Here is a 21190-nt window from a genome sequence, read left to right on the forward strand (position 1 = left end):
TGCATCAAATCCCGTGTCTCAGGTACTTACTCTCTTTACCACACTCACAATGCACACTAGAGAGGCCACTTGGCCCATCTGGTCCTTACCCATGTTTCTGTTCCTTATTTGTATTTTAAAATCTATCCCTGCCCTTCCCCGCTCACTCTCCCTGAGATTACAGGTTGCAATTAGTCACCACTCCATCGGAGAAGAGATTTCCCTTGAATTTCATAAAATCATACAAATCTACAGCACATTACAGACCCTTTCGCCCACAAAGTTGTGCCGAACATGTAACTTACTCTAGAAACTGCCTAAAATTACCCTACTGCATAGCCCTCTATGTTTCTGGGCTCCATGTACCAATCTAAGAATCTCTTAAAAGACCCTATTGCATTTGCCTCTACCACCGTCACCGGCAGTGCATTCCACACACACATCACTCTTTATTTAAAAAACTTAGCTCTGACATCTCCTCTGTACCTACTTCCAAGCAGCTTGAACCTTTGCCCCCTCATGTTAGCCATTTCAGCCGTGGGGAAAAAGCCTCTGACTATCCACACGATCAATGACTCTCATCATCTTATACACCTGCATGAATTCCCTGCATGATTTTCTCCAGGCTGAATAAGACGATGAGCTCACTGTGGCTTTGACTTTCTTCAGAGCTCTGGACTAAGGTGGTTAAACTCCTTCTCCCCAACTCTTTTCAAAGTTTTAGGTCATTTTCACTAATTTCAAAGGACTGTGCCTCAGACAGCTGGGTTGTTACAACGCACCTCTGAAGTCTGACAGCAGACTAGTGAGGGAATCTTCGATGGAGCAGAGCCAGAAACCAACGAGTTGCCAGCCTGATTCAGGGATTTGGGGTTCCAGAGAGAGATGGGGTCTAGAGTTCACAAGGAGGGGGAAGAAAAGGAACCGAAGCAGCAGGATGTGGCTACAAATGAACAATCAGAAAAATTTTGAAACTGCTAGATCGAAAAAAAAGGTGGTAAATTTCTGCAAAATACTGCGTGTCTGTATTTTGTGTGTGTCTGTATTTCTAGCAACTGTAGAATCTCTTGTGTTTTATATCTGCATTTGTACTTTGGCATTAGATAAACGGAATGCCTGTTGATATTGAGTATATTGTTTATGGGAGCCGCTTTCTTAGTTAAAAGAGCTGCTGAGTTTTCTACACAGAAAAAAACCGGTGAACATGAAACCGGTGCTTGCAGAAACCTTTAATGGCACCGTGATTACCCAGAAAGCGCTGCGTATAAAATTGTGCTGCATCTGAAGGTTGTTGACGTTTGCGAACATCACGCATGCGCGCAGTACACAAAAGGCCTCGGGAGGATCTCCTGGCGAATTTATTGATTGTGAGGCCGGACAGTGTGGCTCGTAATCCCGGGACAGTCCTGCTCTCTTCCCTCTCTCTCAGCCCCACGATCCGCACACGGGCCCCGCAGAGCTTCCGGCTGATGAGGGAATGGGTCTCTCAGACAGAGCTGAGCTCCAGCTGTCTAAATGCAAGGATTAGGAACTCGGAGAAAGGGAACAAAATCTCTTACATCAACAGTTGAGAAAATCACTTGCTCAATTCACAAACAAGAGAAAATCTGCAGATGCTGGAAATCCTAGTGGTAAGGCTTGCTAGTGTGTGGCGGGGGAGGGTGTGTGGTGAAACTAAAGTTGCGGAGGGGATTGGAGTCAGAATGCCAGAACGGATAGTGAAGTGGGTGAATCCTCTACATGAGGAGTAGAAATCTTTATACTACTTCTCCATCTAAATGTGCAATGTGTAATTTATAATAAATACTTTGTTTATAGGACAGTCATTCTAACAGAAATACAATTGTATCAGAATGAATTAATCAGTCTGTTGGCCAGGTGGAAGGAGCTGTCCTGGAGCCTGTTGGTCCTGGCTTTTATGCTGTGGTACCGTTTCCCGGATGGTAGCAGCTGGAACAGTTTGTGGTTGGGGTGACTTGGGTCCCCAATGATCCTTGGAGACATTTTACGCAGCTGTCTTTGTAGATGTCCTGAACAGTGGGAAGTTCACATCTACAGATGCGCTGGGCTGTCTGCACCACTCTCTGTAGGTTCCTGCGATTAAGTTCCCATACTAGGCAGTGATGCAGCCAGTTAGGCTGCTCTCAATTGTTCCCCTGTAGAAAGTTCTTAGGATTTGGGACCCATACCAAACTTCTTCAAGCATCTGAGGTGAAAGAGGCGCAGGGCCACATACCACACAGCTGGTATGTACAGACCACATGAGATCCTCGGTGATGTGTATGACGAGGAACTTGCTGTTCACTCTCTCAAACCCAGATCCATTCATGTCAATAGGGGTTAGCCTGTCTCCATTCCTTCTGTAGTACACAAACAGTTCTTTTGTTTTTGTGACTTTGAGGGGGAGGTTGCTTTCCTGACACCCAGACAGATGTTGTTCAGACCTCAGATAGAGTCAGCATTCAAATGGTTGAGCATGGTGCGATGAATGTGCTGAGCTGTTTATATCACAATGCAGGAAGCATCATAGGAAAGTCAGATGAGCTCAGGACAGGGTATTATGATATTGTAGCCATTACTGGGACTTGGTTGCACCCAACAGTCTGAGGGATTTATAGGAACAACTTTGTAGAGATCGCAGACGATGCCAAGAAACAAAGGTTGATATAGTATGCGATTTTAACTTTTTATGTATTGAGTGGGACTCCCATACCATAAAAGGACTAGATGGGGTAGAGTTTGTCAAATGTGCCCTTAATCACGACGTAGAATTCCCGACGTAGAAGTATGCAATAAGCTATTAGGAAATGATCCCGCATTAACGACAGAAATTAGTGTATCGGAACATTTTGTATCTAGTGATCGTAATGACATAAGATTCCAAATAAATATGGAAAAAGATAGGGCTGGACCATGGGTTGAGATTCTAAATTGGAGAAAGGTCAATTTTGATAGTATCAGAAAGGATCTGACAAGTGTGGATTGGGACAGGCTGTTTTCTGTCAAAGGAGTACTTGTAAGTGGGAGGCCTTCAGAAGTGAAATTTTGAGTGTGGACAGTTTGTCTGTGCCTGCCAAAATAAAAGTTGAAAGGTAACTGGTGCAAGGAACCTGGGGTTTCAAGAGATATCGAGGCCCCGGATATTTTGTTCCTCTCAATCCCTCAGGCTGTTGGGTGCTACTGTGGTGGTTTCTTGAAATAACCAGGAGACGCAGAAGATTCTTCGAGATGTTTAAGCCTTTATTTGCAAACAAAAGCTGAGACAATTAATGACCGTGTCACTAATTGTCCGCCAAGCCCTAGTTCACAGAATTCTTTATAGTAATTTCTTATCTTAGTTTCATTAGCATACCCCGTCTCCTATCTCAGTTACATCAGCATACCCCGTCTCCTATCTCAGTTACATCAGCATACCCCGTCTCCTATCTCAGTTACGTCAGCATACCCCGTCTCCTATCTCAGTTACGTCAGCATACCCCGTCTCCCATCTCAGTGACATCAGCATACCCCGTCTCCTATCTCACATTACCATACCCCGTCTCCTATCTCAGATACCCCGTCTCCTATCTCAGTTACGTCAGCATACCCCGTCTCCCATCTCAGTGACATCAGCATACCCCGTCTCCTATCTCACATTACCATACCCCGTCTCCTATCTCAGTTACATGAGCATACCCCGTCTCCTATCTCAGTCACATCAGCATACCCCGTCTCCTATCTCAGTCACGTCAGCATACTCCGTCTCCTATCTCAGTTACATCAGCATACCCCGTCTCCTATCTCAGTTACTTCAGCATACCCCGTCTCCCATCTCAGTTACGTCAGCATACCCTCGACTCCTATCTCAGTTACATTAGCATACCCCGTCTCCTATCTCAGTTACGTCAGCATACCCCGTCTCCCATCTCAGTCACGTCAGCAAACCCCGTCTCCTATCTCAGTTAAGTCAGCAAACCCCGTCTCCTATCTCAGTTAAGTCAGCATACCCCGTCTCCTATCTCAGTTACGTCAGCATACCCCGTCTCCTATCTCAGTTACGTTAGCATACCCCGTCTCCCATCTCAGTCACGTCAGCATACCCCGTCTCCTATCTCAGTCACGTCAGCATACCCCGTCTCCCATCTCAGTCACGTCAGCAAACCCCGTCTCCTATCTCAGTTAAGTCAGCAAACCCCGTCTCCTATCTCAGTTAAGTCAGCATACCCCGTCTCCTATCTCAGTTACGTCAGCATACCCCGTCTCCTATCTCAGTTACGTTAGCATACCCCGTCTCCTATCTCAGTTACGTCAGCATACCCCATCTCCTATCTCAGTCACGTCAGCATACCCCGTCTCCTATCTCAGTTACGTCAGCATTCCCCGTCTCCTATCTCAGTTACGTCAGCATACCCCGTCTCCTATCTCAGTTACGTCAGCATACCCCGTCTCCTATCTCAGTTACGTCAGCATACCCCGTCTCCTATCTCAGTTACGTCAGCTTACCCCGTCTCCTATCTCAGTTACGTCAGCATACCCCGTCTCCTATATCAGTTACGTCAGCATACCCCGTCTCCTATCTCAGTTACGTCAGCTTACCCCGTCTCCTATCTCAGTTACGTCAGCATACCCCGTCTCCTATCTGAGTTACGTTAGCATACCCCGTCTCCTATCTCAGTCACGTCAGCATACCCCGTCTCCTATCTCAGTCACGTCAGCATACCCCGTCTCCTATCTCAGTCACGTCAGCATACCCCGTCTCCTATCTCAGTCACGTCAGCATACCCCGTCTCCTATCTCAGTCACGTCAGCATACCCCGTCTCCTATCTCAGTTACATCAGCCTACCCCGTCTCCTATCTAAGTTACATCAGCAAACCCCGTCTCCTATCTCAGTTACTTTAGCATACCCCGTCTCCTATCTCAGTTACGTCAGCATACCCCGTCTCCTATCTCAGTTACGTCAGCATACCCCGTCTCCTATCTCAGTCACGTCAGCATACCCCGTCTCCTATCTCAGTCACGTCAGCATACCCCGTCTCCTATCTCAGTTACGTCAGCATACCCCGTCTCCTATCTCAGTCACGTCAGCATACCCCGTCTCCTATCTCAGTCACGTCAGCATCCCCCGTCTCCTATCTCAGTCACGTCAGCATCCCCCGTCTCCTATCTCAGTTAAGTCAGCAAACCCCGTCTCCTATCTCAGTCGCGTCAGCATACCCCGTCTCCTATCTCAGTCGCGTCAGCATACCCCGTCTCCTATCTCAGTCGCGTCAGCATACCCCGTCTCCTATCTCAGTCACGTCAGCATACCCCGTCTCCTATCTCAGTCACGTCAGCATTCCCCGTCTCCTATCTCAGTCGCGTCAGCATACCCCGTCTCCTATCTCAGTCGCGTCAGCATACCCCGTCTCCTATCTCAGTTACGTCAGCATTCCCCGTCTCCTATCTCAGTTACGTCAGCATACCCCGTCTCCTATCTCAGTTACGTCAGCATACCCCGTCTCCTATCTCAGTTAAGTCAGCAAACCCCGTCTCCTATCTCAGTTAAGTTAGCATACCCCGTCTCCTATCTCAGTTACGTCAGCATACCCCGTCTCCTATCTCAGTTACGTTAGCATACCCCGTCTCCCATCTCAGTCACGTCAGCATACCCCGTCTCCTATCTCAGTCACGTCAGCATACCCCGTCTCCCATCTCAGTCACGTCAGCAAACCCCGTCTCCTATCTCAGTTAAGTCAGCAAACCCCGTCTCCTATCTCAGTTAAGTCAGCATACCCCGTCTCCTATCTCAGTTACGTCAGCATACCCCGTCTCCTATCTCAGTTACGTTAGCATACCCCGTCTCCTATCTCAGTTACGTCAGCATACCCCATCTCCTATCTCAGTCACGTCAGCATACCCCGTCTCCTATCTCAGTTACGTCAGCATTCCCCGTCTCCTATCTCAGTTACGTCAGCATACCCCGTCTCCTATCTCAGTTACGTCAGCATACCCCGTCTCCTATCTCAGTTACGTCAGCATACCCCGTCTCCTATCTCAGTTACGTCAGCTTACCCCGTCTCCTATCTCAGTTACGTCAGCATACCCCGTCTCCTATCTCAGTTACGTCAGCATACCCCGTCTCCTATCTCAGTTACGTCAGCTTACCCCGTCTCCTATCTCAGTTACGTCAGCATACCCCGTCTCCTATCTGAGTTACGTTAGCATACCCCGTCTCCTATCTCAGTCACGTCAGCATACCCCGTCTCCTATCTCAGTCACGTCAGCATACCCCGTCTCCTATCTCAGTCACGTCAGCATACCCCGTCTCCTATCTCAGTCACGTCAGCATACCCCGTCTCCTATCTCAGTCACGTCAGCATACCCCGTCTCCTATCTCAGTTACATCAGCCTACCCCGTCTCCTATCTAAGTTACATCAGCAAACCCCGTCTCCTATCTCAGTTACTTTAGCATACCCCGTCTCCTATCTCAGTTACGTCAGCATACCCCGTCTCCTATCTCAGTTACGTCAGCATACCCCGTCTCCTATCTCAGTCACGTCAGCATACCCCGTCTCCTATCTCAGTCACGTCAGCATACCCCGTCTCCTATCTCAGTTACGTCAGCATACCCCGTCTCCTATCTCAGTCACGTCAGCATACCCCGTCTCCTATCTCAGTCACGTCAGCATCCCCCGTCTCCTATCTCAGTCACGTCAGCATCCCCCGTCTCCTATCTCAGTTAAGTCAGCAAACCCCGTCTCCTATCTCAGTCGCGTCAGCATACCCCGTCTCCTATCTCAGTCGCGTCAGCATACCCCGTCTCCTATCTCAGTCGCGTCAGCATACCCCGTCTCCTATCTCAGTCACGTCAGCATTCCCCGTCTCCTATCTCAGTCGCGTCAGCATACCCCGTCTCCTATCTCAGTCGCGTCAGCATACCCCGTCTCCTATCTCAGTCGCGTCAGCATACCCCGTCTCCTATCTCAGTCGCGTCAGCATACCCCGTCTCCTATCTCAGTCACGTCAGCATACCCCGTCTCCTATCTCAGTTACGTCAGCATTCCCCGTCTCCTATCTCAGTTACGTCAGCATACCCCGTCTCCTATCTCAGTTACGTCAGCATACCCCGTCTCCTATCTCAGTTACGTCAGCTTACCCCGTCTCCTATCTCAGTTACGTCAGCATACCCCGTCTCCTATCTCAGTTACGTCAGCATACCCCGTCTCCTATCTCAGTCACGTCAGCATACCCCGTCTCCTATCTCAGTCACGTCAGCATACCCCGTCTCCTATCTCAGTCACGTCAGCATACCCCGTCTCCTATCTCAGTTACGTCAGCATACCCCGTCTCCTATCTCAGTTACGTCAGCATACCCCGTCTCCCATCTCAGTTACATTAAAATACCCCGTCTCCTATCTCAGTTACATTAGCATACCCCGTCTCCTATCTCAGTTACGTCAGCATACCCCGTCTCCTATCTCAGTTACGTCAGCATACCCCGTCTCCTATCTCAGTTACATTAAAATACCCTATCTGCTATCTCAGTTACATTAGCATACCCCGTCTCCTATCTCAGTTACATCAGCCTACCCCGTCTCCTATCTCAGTTACATTAGAATACCCTATCTGCTATCTCAGTTACATTAGAATACCCTATCTGCTATCTCAGTTACATTAGAATACCCCGTCTCCTATCTCAGTTACATTAGAATACCCCGTCTCCTATCTCAGTTTCATTAGCATACCCCGTCTCCTATCTCAGTTACATTAGAATACCCCGTCTCCTATCTCAGTTTCATTAGCATACCCCGTCTCCTATCTCAGTTACATTAGAATACCCCGTCTCCTATCTCAGTTTCATTAGCATACCCCGTCTCCTATCTCAGTTACATTAGAATACCCTATCTCCTATCTCAGTCACATTAGCATACCCTCGTCTCCTATCTCAGTTACATTAGCATACCCCGTCTCCTATCTCAGTTACATTAGCATACCCCGTCTCCTATCTCAGTTACATTAGAATACCCCGTCTCCTATCTCAGTTACATTAGCATACCCCGTCTCCTATCTCAGTCACGTCAGCATACCCCGTCTCCTATCTCAGTTACGTCAGCATACCCCGTCTCCTATCTCAGTTACCCCGTCTCCTATCTCAGTTACGTCAGCATACCCCGTCTCCTATCTCAGTTACGTCAGCATACCCCGTCTCCTATCTCAGTTACGTCAGCATACCCCGTCTCCTATCTCAGTTACGTCAGCATACCCCGTCTCCTATCTCAGTTACATCAGCATACCCCGTCTCCTATCTCAGTTACATTAGCATACCCCGTCTCCTATCTCAGTTACATTAGCATACCCCGTCTCCTATCTCAGTTACGTCAGCATACCCCGTCTCCTATCTCAGTTACCCTATCCGCTTGCAACGCTTATCACCAGCACATTAGCTTCTCGATTCGCCACCAATATTTCTGCTCAGTAGCCCATACTTGCTCTAGTCTACTCCCTGGAACACGTGTCCCCCTTCCCGGCCTTGACTGGTCCCCATACCATCACACCACCCCATAGCCCATACTTGCTCTAGTCTACTCCTTGGAACACGGGTCCCCCTTCCCGGCCTTGACTGGTCCCCACACCATCACACCACTCCATAGCCCATACTTGCTCTAGTCTACTCCCTGGAACACGTGTTCCCCTTCCCGGCCTTGACTGGTCCCCACACCATCACACCACTCCATAGCCCATACTTGCTCTAGTCTACTCCCTGGAACACGTGTTCCCCTTCCCGGCCTTGACTGGTCCCCATACCATCACACCACCCCATAGCCCATACTTGCTCTAGTCTAATCCCTGGAACACGTGTCCCCCTTCCCGGCCTTGACTGGTCCCCACACCATCACACCATTCCATAGCCCATACTTGCTCTAGTCTAATCCCTGGAACACGTGTCCCCCTTCCCGGCCTTGACTGGTCCCCATACCATCACACCACTCCATAGCCCATACTTGCTCTAGTCTGCTCCCTGGAACACGTGTTCCCCTTCCCGGCCTTGACTGGTCCCCACACCATCACACCACTCCACGATCCCGTCTACCACCACTATCTCTACATGCTTACTTTCACTGTTAGGTACATTCTCAAGGCATTGATGTGTTCAATAGTACAGAGACATTACAGAGATTTCATTCTGGCTAATAAATTGGATACATAGCAAATAGCAAACACAAGGCTGGTTACATAGTTTTGGTTACACAGCAAACAATGCAACTTTATTCTCCAATACTACCAAGACTCATTAATGACTACAATATCATAATTCCATGTCCTGAGCTCATTTGAGACAGGAAGAGCATCAGAGAATTTGATGGTCATTCCGGAAACCAGCACTATGCCCAGTTACAAGATGATTTCTCTTTTCAACTTGGGTTGAACCTCACTGTAACAGTGTGATGTCAGATCACACCTTGACAACTCAAGTGATCTCGTCTGAAATGTTGTCCTACACACATTGATGGATTTTGTAAATGTTTTTACAGGTTAAAAATGACAAAGAATTTGTCTGCAGGAATCTCAAACACAACACACCAGTTTTGCTGTCTCTGTCCAGATATTTAAGAAGTGGAGCAAGGGATTCACTCGATCATCCTTCCTGCTCAGACTGTGGGGAGGGATTCACTCGATCATCTGACCGACTGGCACGCCCGTCATTTTACACAGGGGGGCCCATTCACCTGCTCAGACAGTGGGAATGGATTCACTTGATCATCTCAACTGAAGGTACATCAGCAAATTCACACTGGGACAAGGCCATTCATCTGTTCTGTGGGTGAGAAGGGATTCAGTCGGTCTTCCCACCTGTGGCTCACAGTGGGCAGAGGCTGGTCATCTGCTGAATTTGTGGGAAAGGATTCACTCGGTCATCTGACCTAATGGCTCACCAGCAAGTTCACACCAGGGAGAGGCCGTTCACCTGCTCAGACTGTGGGAAGGGATTCACTTGCTCATCCCAACTGAAGGTACATCAGCAAGTTCACACTGGAGAGAGGCCGTTCACCTGCTCAGACTGTGGGAAGGGATTCACTCAGTCATCTAAACTGAAGGAACATCAGAGAGTTCACACTGGGGAGAGGCCATTCACCTGCTCAGTCTGTGGGAAGGGATTCACTTGCTCATCTAAGCTGAAGGTACATCAGCAAGTTCACACTGGAGAGAGGCCATTCACCTGCTCAGACTGTGGGAAAGGATTCACTCAGTCATCTGAACTACTAGCACACCAGTCAGTTCACACTGGGGAATGGCCGTTCATATGCTCACACTGTGGGAAAGGATTCACTCGGTCATCTCAACTGAAGGTACATCAGAGAGTTCACACTGGGGAGAGGCCGTTCTCCTGCTCAGAGTGTGGGAAGGGATTCACTCGGTCATCTAAACTGAAGTTACATCAGAGAGTTCACACCGGGGAGAGGCCATTCACCTGCTCAGACTGTGGGAAGGGATTCACTTGCTCATCTAAGCTGAAGGTACATCAGCAAGTTCACACTGGAGAGAGGCCATTCACCTGCTCAGACTGTGGGAAGGGATTCACTCGGTCATCTAATCTGAAGGAACATCAGAGAGTTCACACTGGAGTATGGCCGTTCACCTGCTCAGTCTGTGGGAAGGGATTCACTTGCTTATCTAAACTGAAGGTACATCAGCAAGTTCACACTGGAGAGAGGCCATTCACCTGCTCAGACTGTGGGAAGGGGTTCACTTTGTCATCTAAACTGAAGGAACATCAGAGAGTTCACACTGGTGAGAGGCCGTTCACCTGCTCAGACTGTGGGAAGGGATTCACTTGCTCATCTAAACTGAAGGTACATCAGCAAGTTCACACTGGAGAGAGGCCATTCACCTGCTCAGACTGTGGGAAGGGGTTCACTTTGTCATCTAAACTGAAGGAACATCAGAGAGTTCACACTGGTGAGAGGCCGTTCACCTGCTCAGACTGTGGGAAGGGATTCACTTGCTCATCTAAACTGAAGGTACATCAGCAAGTTCACACTGGAGAGAGGCCGTTCACCTGCTCAGACTGTGGGAAGGGATTCACTACATCATCTCACCTACTGAGACACCAGTCAGTTCACACAGCGGAGAAGCCATTCACCTGCTCAGACTGTGGGAAGGGATTCACTCGGTCATCTAATCTGAAGGTACATCAGCGAGTTCACACTGGAGAGGGCCGTTTACCTGCTTAGACTGTGGGAAAGGATTCACTCAGTCATCCCATCTACAAGCACACCGGTCAGTTCACACTGGGGAGAGGCCATTCATCTGCTCAGACTGTGGGAAGGGATTCACTCGGTCATCCCACCTAGAAGCACACGGGTCAGTTCACACTGGGTAGAGGCTGATCACCTGCTCAGACTTTGGGAAAAGATTCTCTCAGCCAAATCAATCAAATGTGCATCACTGAGTTTACACTGGGGAGAGGCCGTTCACCTGCTGTGAATGTGGGAAGCGATTCACTCAGTCATCTAACCTTATGTAACTCTCACTTCAGCTAGCAGCTTAATATTGGGGGTGATAGCCCTCCAGCCCGGCCAAACTTAAGAAATCTCATTTGAGTGGATGCTGTGTGATGTGTCCCCTGTAACAGATCAGTATCCTGAAATAACAGACAGTACACAATATGTGATTAAATGATTGAGATTTATAATTCTTATTTTGACTATAGGGTTAGTGAAGTAAACAAAAAAATTAAAAAGGGCTCACTCTCTCCATTCGTGTCTTCTCATCTCTCCACAGCAAAAGACCATGAAAATCTCTCTTCCAGACTCACAAGGAAGAACATTTCTCTCATTGGATAGTCTCTCACTCCAAAACCCTGTTATCTCTGGTCGTAACCTAAACATTGCTACTACAGAGAAACTATTACCTCAGCAGTGAAACACTGCAGAGAGGCCATTACATTAGCAGTGAAACCTTACAGCGTGTTACAGTTGTGACACACTACCGGGTTCACACTGGGGAGAAAGTTTCAATCAGCTGGATATTTGTCCATCACCGTTGCTGAATGCAATTTCGAGAGTGACTGTCGGTGCTGAACTCTGCAATTATTGCTGCTGCTCACCACACCCAGTTCTGCACCCTGGTCACTGGGCATGGGAAGAGTTTCTTCTGCTGCACATTCACCTTTAATGGGATTGGAGTTTAATATTCTGGATCTGAGACAAATAAAGCAGTTCTATTTTGAACTCTGCCTCCAGTACTTAGTGAATTTATAACACACCCAGTATACGGTAGAGAGTCAACCCAGGCTGGCTGGACCCTGCCAGTGATTCAGTTCCACAACAGTCCCTTTAAATCCTCCCCTGTTGTTCCCCTCTCGCTCTCCCTGTGGTGATGGGTTCCAAACAGTCACCACTCTGTGGGTGAAGAGGTTTCCCTTGAGTTTTCTGCAGACTGAAGAAGTCGAGCTGACTGCAGTTCTGTCTGAGATGTTCTTCACCCCTCTAATCTCTGGGCTGATGGAGAATGACACTGGGAGTTAACCTCCTTATTCAGTGTTCATTTCCACATTATGGGTCATTTTCTCTGCTTCTAAAGGGTTGTTAGAAAACACCCTTGTCTTCTAAAGACCGAAAGCAGAATGGGAAACCATTAGTTGGATGTTCAACGGAGCAGGGTCAGAAACCAGAGGCGGGTCCGCACAGGGCAGAGTTTGGGGCTCTGGACGATGGTCGGGGTAAGAACGTATGATGAGGAGAAGGGAATCAGCAGTGGGGCGTGGCAAAGAATGACAGAGTAGCAACATTTGGAAGCTGATTAACAGAGAAAATCTTTCATTTGTCTGATGACACAAACAATACCTGTGGTGAGGTGCTCCACTGGTCAAAAAACGTGTGTTGGGAATGGTTTTATCTATTGAGGGAGTTGTTCCTGCTTGTTTATCCTGTGTATCTGAATGGTTATTATGGATTGTCCTATCTGAAATAATGTATTGATTGTCATATAATTTGTATGATTTTGACTCTAAAACTGGATCAGGTTTGAATTTATGGTGCCTTTATGAAGTGATGGAGGGCATTCATGAGTTTGTATTTTAAAGCAAGGTTTTGGTGAAGGATATTTGCCACTTGATTGTACCTGTGTAAGTAATCAGATTGAGTTAAACTGCTGCAGGATTCTGGAATGTGTTGGATTGTGTCTGGTTTCTCTCATCATTTTCTGCATTTATTGTCTTGTTTGTTTGTTTTGTATGTATTTTTAATTTTTTTCTTACTTTTTGTTAACCACCTTGTCCTGTATTTCTGTAAGGAACCCCTCTGTTTCTGGGAAGAGGTCTCCAACTCTCTGTCAGGTGCTCGATGCTTCCTTGTCAACATCTCGTCTGCTCAGATCGTTGGGATGTCTCCCATGGAGGGTCATATTCATTCCACTGGTTAATGTTTTCTTCCATAGTGATGATTCATTTTTCTGAGTTGGCCTCTCATTTAGGTTTTCTGGTCTGTATTTCTTATCACGATTGCATATACACACATGGAGTGCTGAATCCTGGTCATATTTGATGAAAATATATACTCAGAAGTTTTATCTGACCGTTGTGTTATTTTATTTTTCATGTGTGTTATTTCTCTTCCTCCTTCTGTCCAAAGTAATGTTAATCTAAGTGGGTATGAGTGTAAATAGTCTTTTCTAAAGTTCTTATTTGTCTTTGCAAATTTCACTGATTGAAATGGGGCCAAGAAATTTTCATCAAAAAAAGTCAATGTCGGTATTGATGAAAGTGTTTATTGCCTGTGTTGTATTTGTTAACTAGTGGGCTCTGTTTGGCAGGGGTTTTTTAAGCCTTGAACTAAATTCTGTCAAAGGTTCTCCCTATTACACACTACTTTCTATTTTCTTTGCTTGTTGATATTTCAGACACGTGGGTGTCAAGAGTCCCGATGAAGGGTCTTGGCCTGAAATGTTGATTCCCATCCATAGATGCTGCCTGACGTGCTGAGCTCCTCCAGCATTTTGTGTGTAGTTCTGTAGATTGCTAGAAGCTGCAGGTCCTCTAGTTTGCCAGATACTTATGTTTCTTGAAAGAACAAGCGGTAGTGGGGTTGTGTGGCTCTGTTGGTAAAATATTAAATAAAATCATTAGAAAGAGGTGGCATGGGTTGGAAGGTGTAGAATCTGTGGGTAGAATTAAGGAACAGCAAATATATATAAAAAAAAACAATCCCTGAAGGCAGTTGTATCGAGTCCTCGAAACAGTAGTAAGTATGTGGTCCACAAATTACAATGGGAGATAGAAAATGCGTGCCAAAAGGGCAATGTTACAATAGTCATGGGGGATTGTCATACAGGTGATTAGGAAAATTAGGATGGTGTTGGTCTCAAGAGGAGGAATTCCTAGAATGCCTACAAGATGCTTTTTTAGAGCAGCTCGTGGTTAAGCCCACTTGGGATCAGCTATTCAGGATTGGGTGTTGTAATGCACCGGGATTAATTAGGTCACTTATGTTCAAAGAACCCTTAAGGGCAAGTGATCTCAATATGATCAAATTCAGCTTGACATTAGAGAGGCATGAGAGAAAAATTGGTCAAAATTGATTAGAAAAGAACACGGGTAGGGATGAAAACAAAGCAGCAATGGCTGGGATTTCTGGAAGCAATTCAGAAGCCACAGGATATACACATCACAAAGAGGAAGAAGAATTCCAAAGTTAAAGTGACAAAACTGTAGCTTATAAGAGAAACCAAAGACAACATTAAAACCAAAGAGAGGACACAGAACAAAAATTACTCGGAAGTTTGAGGATTGGGAAGATTTTTAAAACCAGCAGAATGCAATTAAAATAATTGAGGAAAAGATGGAATACATAGGTGAGTTAGTCAGTAATATTAAAGAGGATACCAAATTTTTCTTTAGGTACATAGAGTGTAAAACAGAGGCGGAAGTGGATATCAGACCACTGAAAAATGATGCTGGGGAGGGGATGCAAGGTGATGGCAGATGAACTGAATAAGTATTGTACATCACTCTTATCTGTGTTTTCTTCACTACACCCCTCTCCCAGTTTCACCTATCACCTGCCAATTCTTCCACCCCTTTCACCCCCACACTTCTTCCTCTGACATCTCATCTTTTTTTTCCCCAGTCCTGATGAAGGGTCTCGGCCCGAAACATCAAATGTTTACTATTTCCCATATGTGCTGCCTGGGCTCCTAGGTTCCTCCAGCATTTTGTGTAGGTGTTGCTTGGATTTCCAGCATCCACAAATTTTCTCCTGTTTTTGATAAAAACAAAATCCGGGTCATATAATATAGCAAGAAAACACTGGGAAGTCAGAGGATTGGAAAGCTTGTACACAACCAACAGGAGACAACTGAAAACAACATACATGGGAGACAAGATGAAAAATTGAGATAACTGAACCAATAATATTAAGTATCAAAAGTTTTTTTCAGATATATAAAGAGTAAAAGAGAGGGAAGAGTTGATATTGAGAGATGATGCTGGAGAGTTAGTAATAGAACAAAGAAATAGCGGCCAAACGTAATAAATATTTTGTGTGAATCGTCACTGTGTGAGGCACCAGCAGTATAAGACCATCTGACATAGGAGCAGAATTAGGCCATTCAGTCCCATCGAGTCTGCTCCGCTGTTCTATCACGGCTGATCCCGGTTCTCACTCAACCCCGTGCACCTGCCTCCTTGGCATATCCTGACCCTTTGTCAGGCAAGATTTCCCTGTACAGAAGCTATGCTGGCTTTGACTTATTTTATCATGAGTCTGATAAAGATGAATGAGCAAGTGCAGCAGGCAGTGAAGAAGGCTAATGGAATGTTGGCCTTTGTTACAAAGGGAATTGAGTACAAGAGCAAGGAAATCCTCTTGCATTTGTACAGAGCCCTGGTGAGACCACACCTGGAGTATTGTGTACAGTTTTGGTCTCCAGGGTTAAGGAAGGACATCCTGGCTGTAGAGGAAGTGCAGCGTAGATTCACGAGGTTAATTCTTGGGATGTCCAGACTGTCTTACGCAGAGAGGTTAGAGAGACTGGGCTTGTACTCGCTGGAATTAAGGAGATTGAGAGGGGATCTGATTGAAACATATAAGATTATTAAGGGATTGAACAAGATAGAGGCAGGAAATATGTTCCAGATGCTGGGAGAGTCCAGTACCAGAGGGCATGGTTTGAGAATAAGGGGTAGGTCATTTAGGAAAGAGTTAAGGAAAAACTTCTTCTCCCAGAGAGTTGTGGGGGTCTGGTATGCACTGCCTCGGAAGGTAGTGGAGGCCAATTCTCTGGATGCTTTCAGGAAGGAGCTAGATAGGTAACTTATGGATAGGGGAATCAAGGGATATGGGGACAAGGCAGGAACCGGGTATTGATAGTAGATGATCAGCCATGATCTCAAAATGGCGGTGCAGGCTCGAAGGGCCGAATGGTCTACTTCTGCACCTATTGTCTATTGTCTCCTGGTACCCCAAATCCTCATCTGTTATAATAGACTCCAACACTTTCCGAGTCTCTGAGGTTAGGCCAACTGGACTATAATTTGCTTTCTTTTGCCTTTCTCCCTTCTCAAAGAGTGGGGTGACATTTGCAATCTTCCTGTCCTCCGGGACCACGCCAAGATCAAGTGATTCTTGAAAGGTCATGACCAATGCATCTGTTATCTCTTCAGCAACCTCTCTCAGGACTCTGGGATGTCGTCCATCTGGTCCAGGTGACTTATCCACTTTAAGAACCTGAGTTTGCCTTGCATGTTTTCCTTTGTAATCGCAATGACACTCACTCCTGCTCCCTGACACTCTGCTAGTGTCTTCCACAGTGAAGACTGATGCAAAGTACCTATCAAGTTCATCTACCATCTTTTCCCCATTTCTACCCCACAAGTATCATTTTCCAGTGGTCCAATATAAACTCTCGCCTCCCTTTTGCATTTTTTATAATGGTTTATATTATTGTCTAGTTTGCTCTCATATTTCACCTTTCCCCTTCATATAGCTTTCTTTTTTCAGTTGCCTGTTGTTGGATTTTAAAAGCCACTCAATTATCTAACTTCCTATTCACTTTTGCTACCTTATATGCACTTCCCTTGGCTTTTATACAGTCCTTAACTTCCTTTGACAGCCACGGTAGCCTAGCCCTGCTGTTTGAGAACTACTTCTGCGGGACATATCTATCCTGTACATTATGAACTATTCCCAGAAACGTCAGCTGTTCCTGCTCTGGCATCATCCCCACCAGTATCCTTCTCCAATCCACCTGGGAAATCACCTCTCTCATGCCTCTGTTATTCCCATTTTTCCATTACGATACTACACATGTGACCTATGCTTCTCCCTCACAAATTGCAGTAGGAATTCAATCATATTATGATCACTGCCTTCTGATGGTTCCTTTACATTAACCTCCGTAATAAAATCTGGGATATTACACAACACCCAATCTAAGATAGCAGTTCCCCGAGTAGGCTCAACCATCAGCTACGTTTGAATGCTGTTCATAGACTTCAGTTCAGCATTCAACACAATCATTTCTCAGCACCTGATCGGAAAGCTGAAACTGCTGGGCCTGAACACCTCCCACTGCAACTGGATCCTAGACTTCGTGACTGGGAGACCTCAGTCAGTCTGGATTGGAAGCAGCATCTCCAACACCATCACACTGAGCACGGGGCACCGAGGGCTGTGCGCTCAATCCACTGCTGTTCACTCTGCTGACCCACAACTGTGCTGCAACACACAGCTCGAACCACATCATCAAGGTGGCCGATGACACGACCGTGGTGGGTCTCATCAGCAAGAACGGTGAGTCAGCTTAGAGAGAGGAGCTGCAGCGGCTAACGGACTGGTGCAGAGCCAACAACCTGTCTGTGAATGTGAGCAAAACAAAAGAGACTTCAGGAGAGTATGGTACGACCACTCTCCACCGTTGAGATCGTTCAGAGCACCAAATTTCTCGGTGTTCGCCTGGTGGAGAATCTCACCTGGTCTCTCAACACCAGCTCCATAGCAAAGAAAGCCCAGCAGCAGCATCTCTACTTTCTGCGAAGGGTGAGGAAAGTCTATCTCCCGCCCCACCCCCATCACATTCTACAGGGGTTGTATTGAGAGCCCCTGCATCAGTGTTCAGAAGTTGCAGCATCTCTGATTGCAAGACCCTGCAGTGGATAGTGAGGTCTACTGAGAAGATCATTGGGGTGTCTCTTCCCGCCATTACAGACATTTACACCACACGCTGCATCCGCAAAGTAAACAGCACCATGTACCCCTCGTACAAACTCTTCTTCATTCTGCCGTCTGGGAAAAGGCACCGAAGCACAGGCTGTCATGACCAGACTGTGCAGCAGTCTCATCCGCTAAGCTATCAGATTCCTCAAAACCCAAAGCCTGTCCTCATCAGGAGGCTTAAGTTAAACCGTATAGGCTGGTTTACCCAGGCGGGTATATACCTTCAGCATTCACTTCTATTTTTGGTTTGTTGGTGATTCTCCCCGAGGGGAGGTGCACCGGTCCCGGAAGCACTGCAATACCGGGTCGATGCGTGGAGTGGACGGAGCAAGCCCCTATTCCATCTCCCTGTTCCAAAAATCAATTTAATATATGGTCCCCAGATAGGGGACGTATCAGATATTAAACTGATAAGAACAGATACTACACTTGATCTTAGCCAAAAGGCCGAGAAGCGATACCAATAGCTCTCCGGACCTTTCGGATCATGCTCGCCTTCCCTCTATTAAGTTAAAGCGACTGTCTACAGGACACATACTTACCCTATTTCTCTTCACGTTTTGATGTAGCTTTGGTGTAATTTCTCTCAATCTTTGGCATATGTTGTCTTTTTCTCCCTTGTAGCGAAACCTCGTTTGTGATATAGCTGATAATGTAAAATAGCTGAAATTGCACCAACCAAATGAGAGAGGCGGACCTTGTTTGCATGAATACTCCACCCGTCTCTAGCGTCTGATGTCATGGTAAGCGTGATGACGTTTACGGAAGGTGTCGCATAGTGAGTTGCAAATGGGGGAGTGAGGCCGTTTGATGGGGGACGATGGGTGGTTGAGTTGGTGTGGGGAGAGGGATGGGGTAGAGTCGGACGAAAGGGAGGGGCAATATTTAAGTGTGAGCTGGCATGTGGCAAATAACGACATTGCAGTCAATGGATTATTTCGACAGAAAATAATCTAACCATCTGGCTGGACCTCATTGGTAATGAAAGCTGATTGACCAGACGGTTCCATTAAGAAATCGGTGATAATCAGGGGAGATTGTGCAGTGACTACTACTCTCCTGACACTCCCAGGCCTTTCTGCTATATGCCACAAGCCAAATACTGGAAATAATTATGAATATTCCATATTTGCCTAAATTTGTGCAGCTCCATCCAGCATTTAACAACATTCTCCAACCTATGGCTTGTATCACTTGCTACATCTCCAAGGAGAAAAAAAGGTGGAAATCTGGGGGAAAGAAGCATAAAAAACTGAAAAGGATTCGGTGGTAATGTAGCATTCTGCAGAGAAAGAAGCAATTAGTGATTCAGACGTGATGTGATTCTTAATCATGGCAGTGATCTTTCATCAGTTCTAACGAAGAGCCATTAACCTGACACACTTGCTCTGTTTCTCTGCAGAAAGCTGACTGAAGTGCCAAGTATTCCCAGCACTTATTTTAATTGAAAAGATATGGCCACTCCATCATTGTGGTGGCAAGGTCTAAATCCTGGAAGGCCATTCCCATCAGGAGTGCAGAGATCCTGAACCAGAAGAAGTGCAGTTGTTCAGGACAATGATGGATGTGCAGTAAAATCTGGCATTGGTAATGAAGTGTGGATTCTGAAAAGTCAGTAACTAGAAACATCCTTAAAGCACAGCACAGGTCCTTCACCTCACAATGTTGGGCCCAACCACTCCCAACTAAATCACCCTCTACTTTTCTAAAATCCATGTGCCTCTCCAAAAATTCCTTTAATGTCTCCAATGTATCTGCCTCTGCCACCACCCTGACAGTATGTTCCATGCACCACTCTCTGTGCATTCTTACACCTGATGTCCCCTGTACTTTTCTCCAGTCACCTTAAAATTATGCCCTCTCATATTAGCCATTTCTGCACTGGGAGGAAAGGTCTCTGGCTGTCCTTCTTGTGAGTCTTCAAGTGTACCTGAAGCTTGTGATGATGTGCTCCCTTTTTCAGCATCATTCCTGATCGTTCAGGGTGATGACAGTTCCATTTGTGGAAGATTGGGATCTGGTGTAGACTTTGGGTGAAGGAGCATATGGCCAGTGAGTCATGCACTTAGCTGATGTGAATTAAAAATAAATCTTAAAAACTACTTTGGTAGATCAGCAATAGCACTCATTTAAGGAGGTATTTCTTAACTTGCAGCAAAAGTTTGGAGAAAGAAACGCCCCATGAAAAGGGTGCACCATCTGTGGAGAGTTCCCAAGGAAATTAGGATGATATAACTTTGAAATAACGTGCGTTATAATGAGGATTAATTAATTGATGGCAGGCAAGAGGACTGGGAAGGTTTAAAACTACAAGGTATGCCACAAGAATTGTAAAGAATGTGGGACATATGAGAAAATTATTAAAACTATTGACAGGGTTTTTACAGAAATACAAGCAAGAAGCCAAAAGTAATGTTGGTTTTTGAGGCTCAGTGTAAAATTGGTAATGAGAAGGTACAAATTCTAAATAATGAAAATAATAATAAATAGCAAAGGTCTGTAGGAAGAGGGAAACTTTTATTTTTATCAGTGCAAAAGTATAGGACAAATTTGTTGTACCTTTACAAATAAGTGGCATCAGAGATAGTGGATGCAATGGTTGTAATCTGAGGAGAGAGGATGAATGTTCTCAAGTTTGTTGAAAGTATAAAGATAATTCTGGTGATGTAGAGTACACAAGAGCCTGCAAAGTGAGCACAGGTTAAGTGAATGAACAGGAAGGTGGCCTTCGAAATATAATGCAGAACAAAAAATGAAATTGCCTGCCTGCTCTGGACGGAAGAACAAAAAACTTGATTGTTAAATAGACAGGTGATGATAGAATGTTGCAGTGCAAACTAAATCTCTGTAGCACACAAGACTGGTACGTAGGTTAAACAAATAAGTAGAAAGGCTAATGGAATGTTGGCCTTTATCATAGTGGTTATGGAGTACAAGGGTAAGGATATTTTGGGAGCTCGTGAGACAACACCCGCCGTCCTGTGTACAGTTTAGATCTCCTCTTTAAGAAAGGACGTACTTGGATCAAGGGATTC

At 46.0% G+C, this 21190-nt stretch overlaps 1 protein-coding gene, 1 long non-coding RNA gene and 1 other non-coding gene across 7 annotated transcripts in view; 2 read left to right on the forward strand and 1 right to left on the reverse strand.

Annotated features, from left to right (window-relative positions):
- Positions 1 to 1315: 1315 nt before the first annotated feature.
- The window catches only part of LOC140732882 (uncharacterized), a 35747-nt gene continuing 15872 nt past the window's right edge, over positions 1316 to 21190 (forward strand). For 2 of the 5 annotated variants that reach the window (XR_012100179.1, XR_012100175.1), the window contains exon 1: positions 1316 to 1610. This is a non-coding gene — a long non-coding RNA (uncharacterized lncRNA). The other 3 variants (XR_012100177.1, XR_012100176.1, XR_012100178.1) reach the window with 3 other exon arrangements.
- Positions 2624 to 12165, forward strand: LOC140733751 (uncharacterized). Its single transcript, XM_073057483.1, has 3 exons — positions 2624 to 2639; positions 10420 to 11129; positions 11725 to 12165. Exons 1-3 carry the CDS (start codon positions 2624 to 2626, stop codon positions 11863 to 11865), a joined length of 867 nt encoding a protein of 288 aa, XP_072913584.1. The 3' UTR covers positions 11866 to 12165.
- Positions 18424 to 18614, reverse strand: LOC140733820 (U2 spliceosomal RNA). The gene has a single exon (XR_012100379.1). It is a non-coding gene; the product is annotated as a U2 spliceosomal RNA (small nuclear RNA).

The sequence above is a fragment of the Hemitrygon akajei genome, chromosome 9 (assembly GCF_048418815.1).
Source record: "Hemitrygon akajei chromosome 9, sHemAka1.3, whole genome shotgun sequence".
Classification (NCBI taxonomy): domain Eukaryota; kingdom Metazoa; phylum Chordata; class Chondrichthyes; order Myliobatiformes; family Dasyatidae; genus Hemitrygon; species Hemitrygon akajei.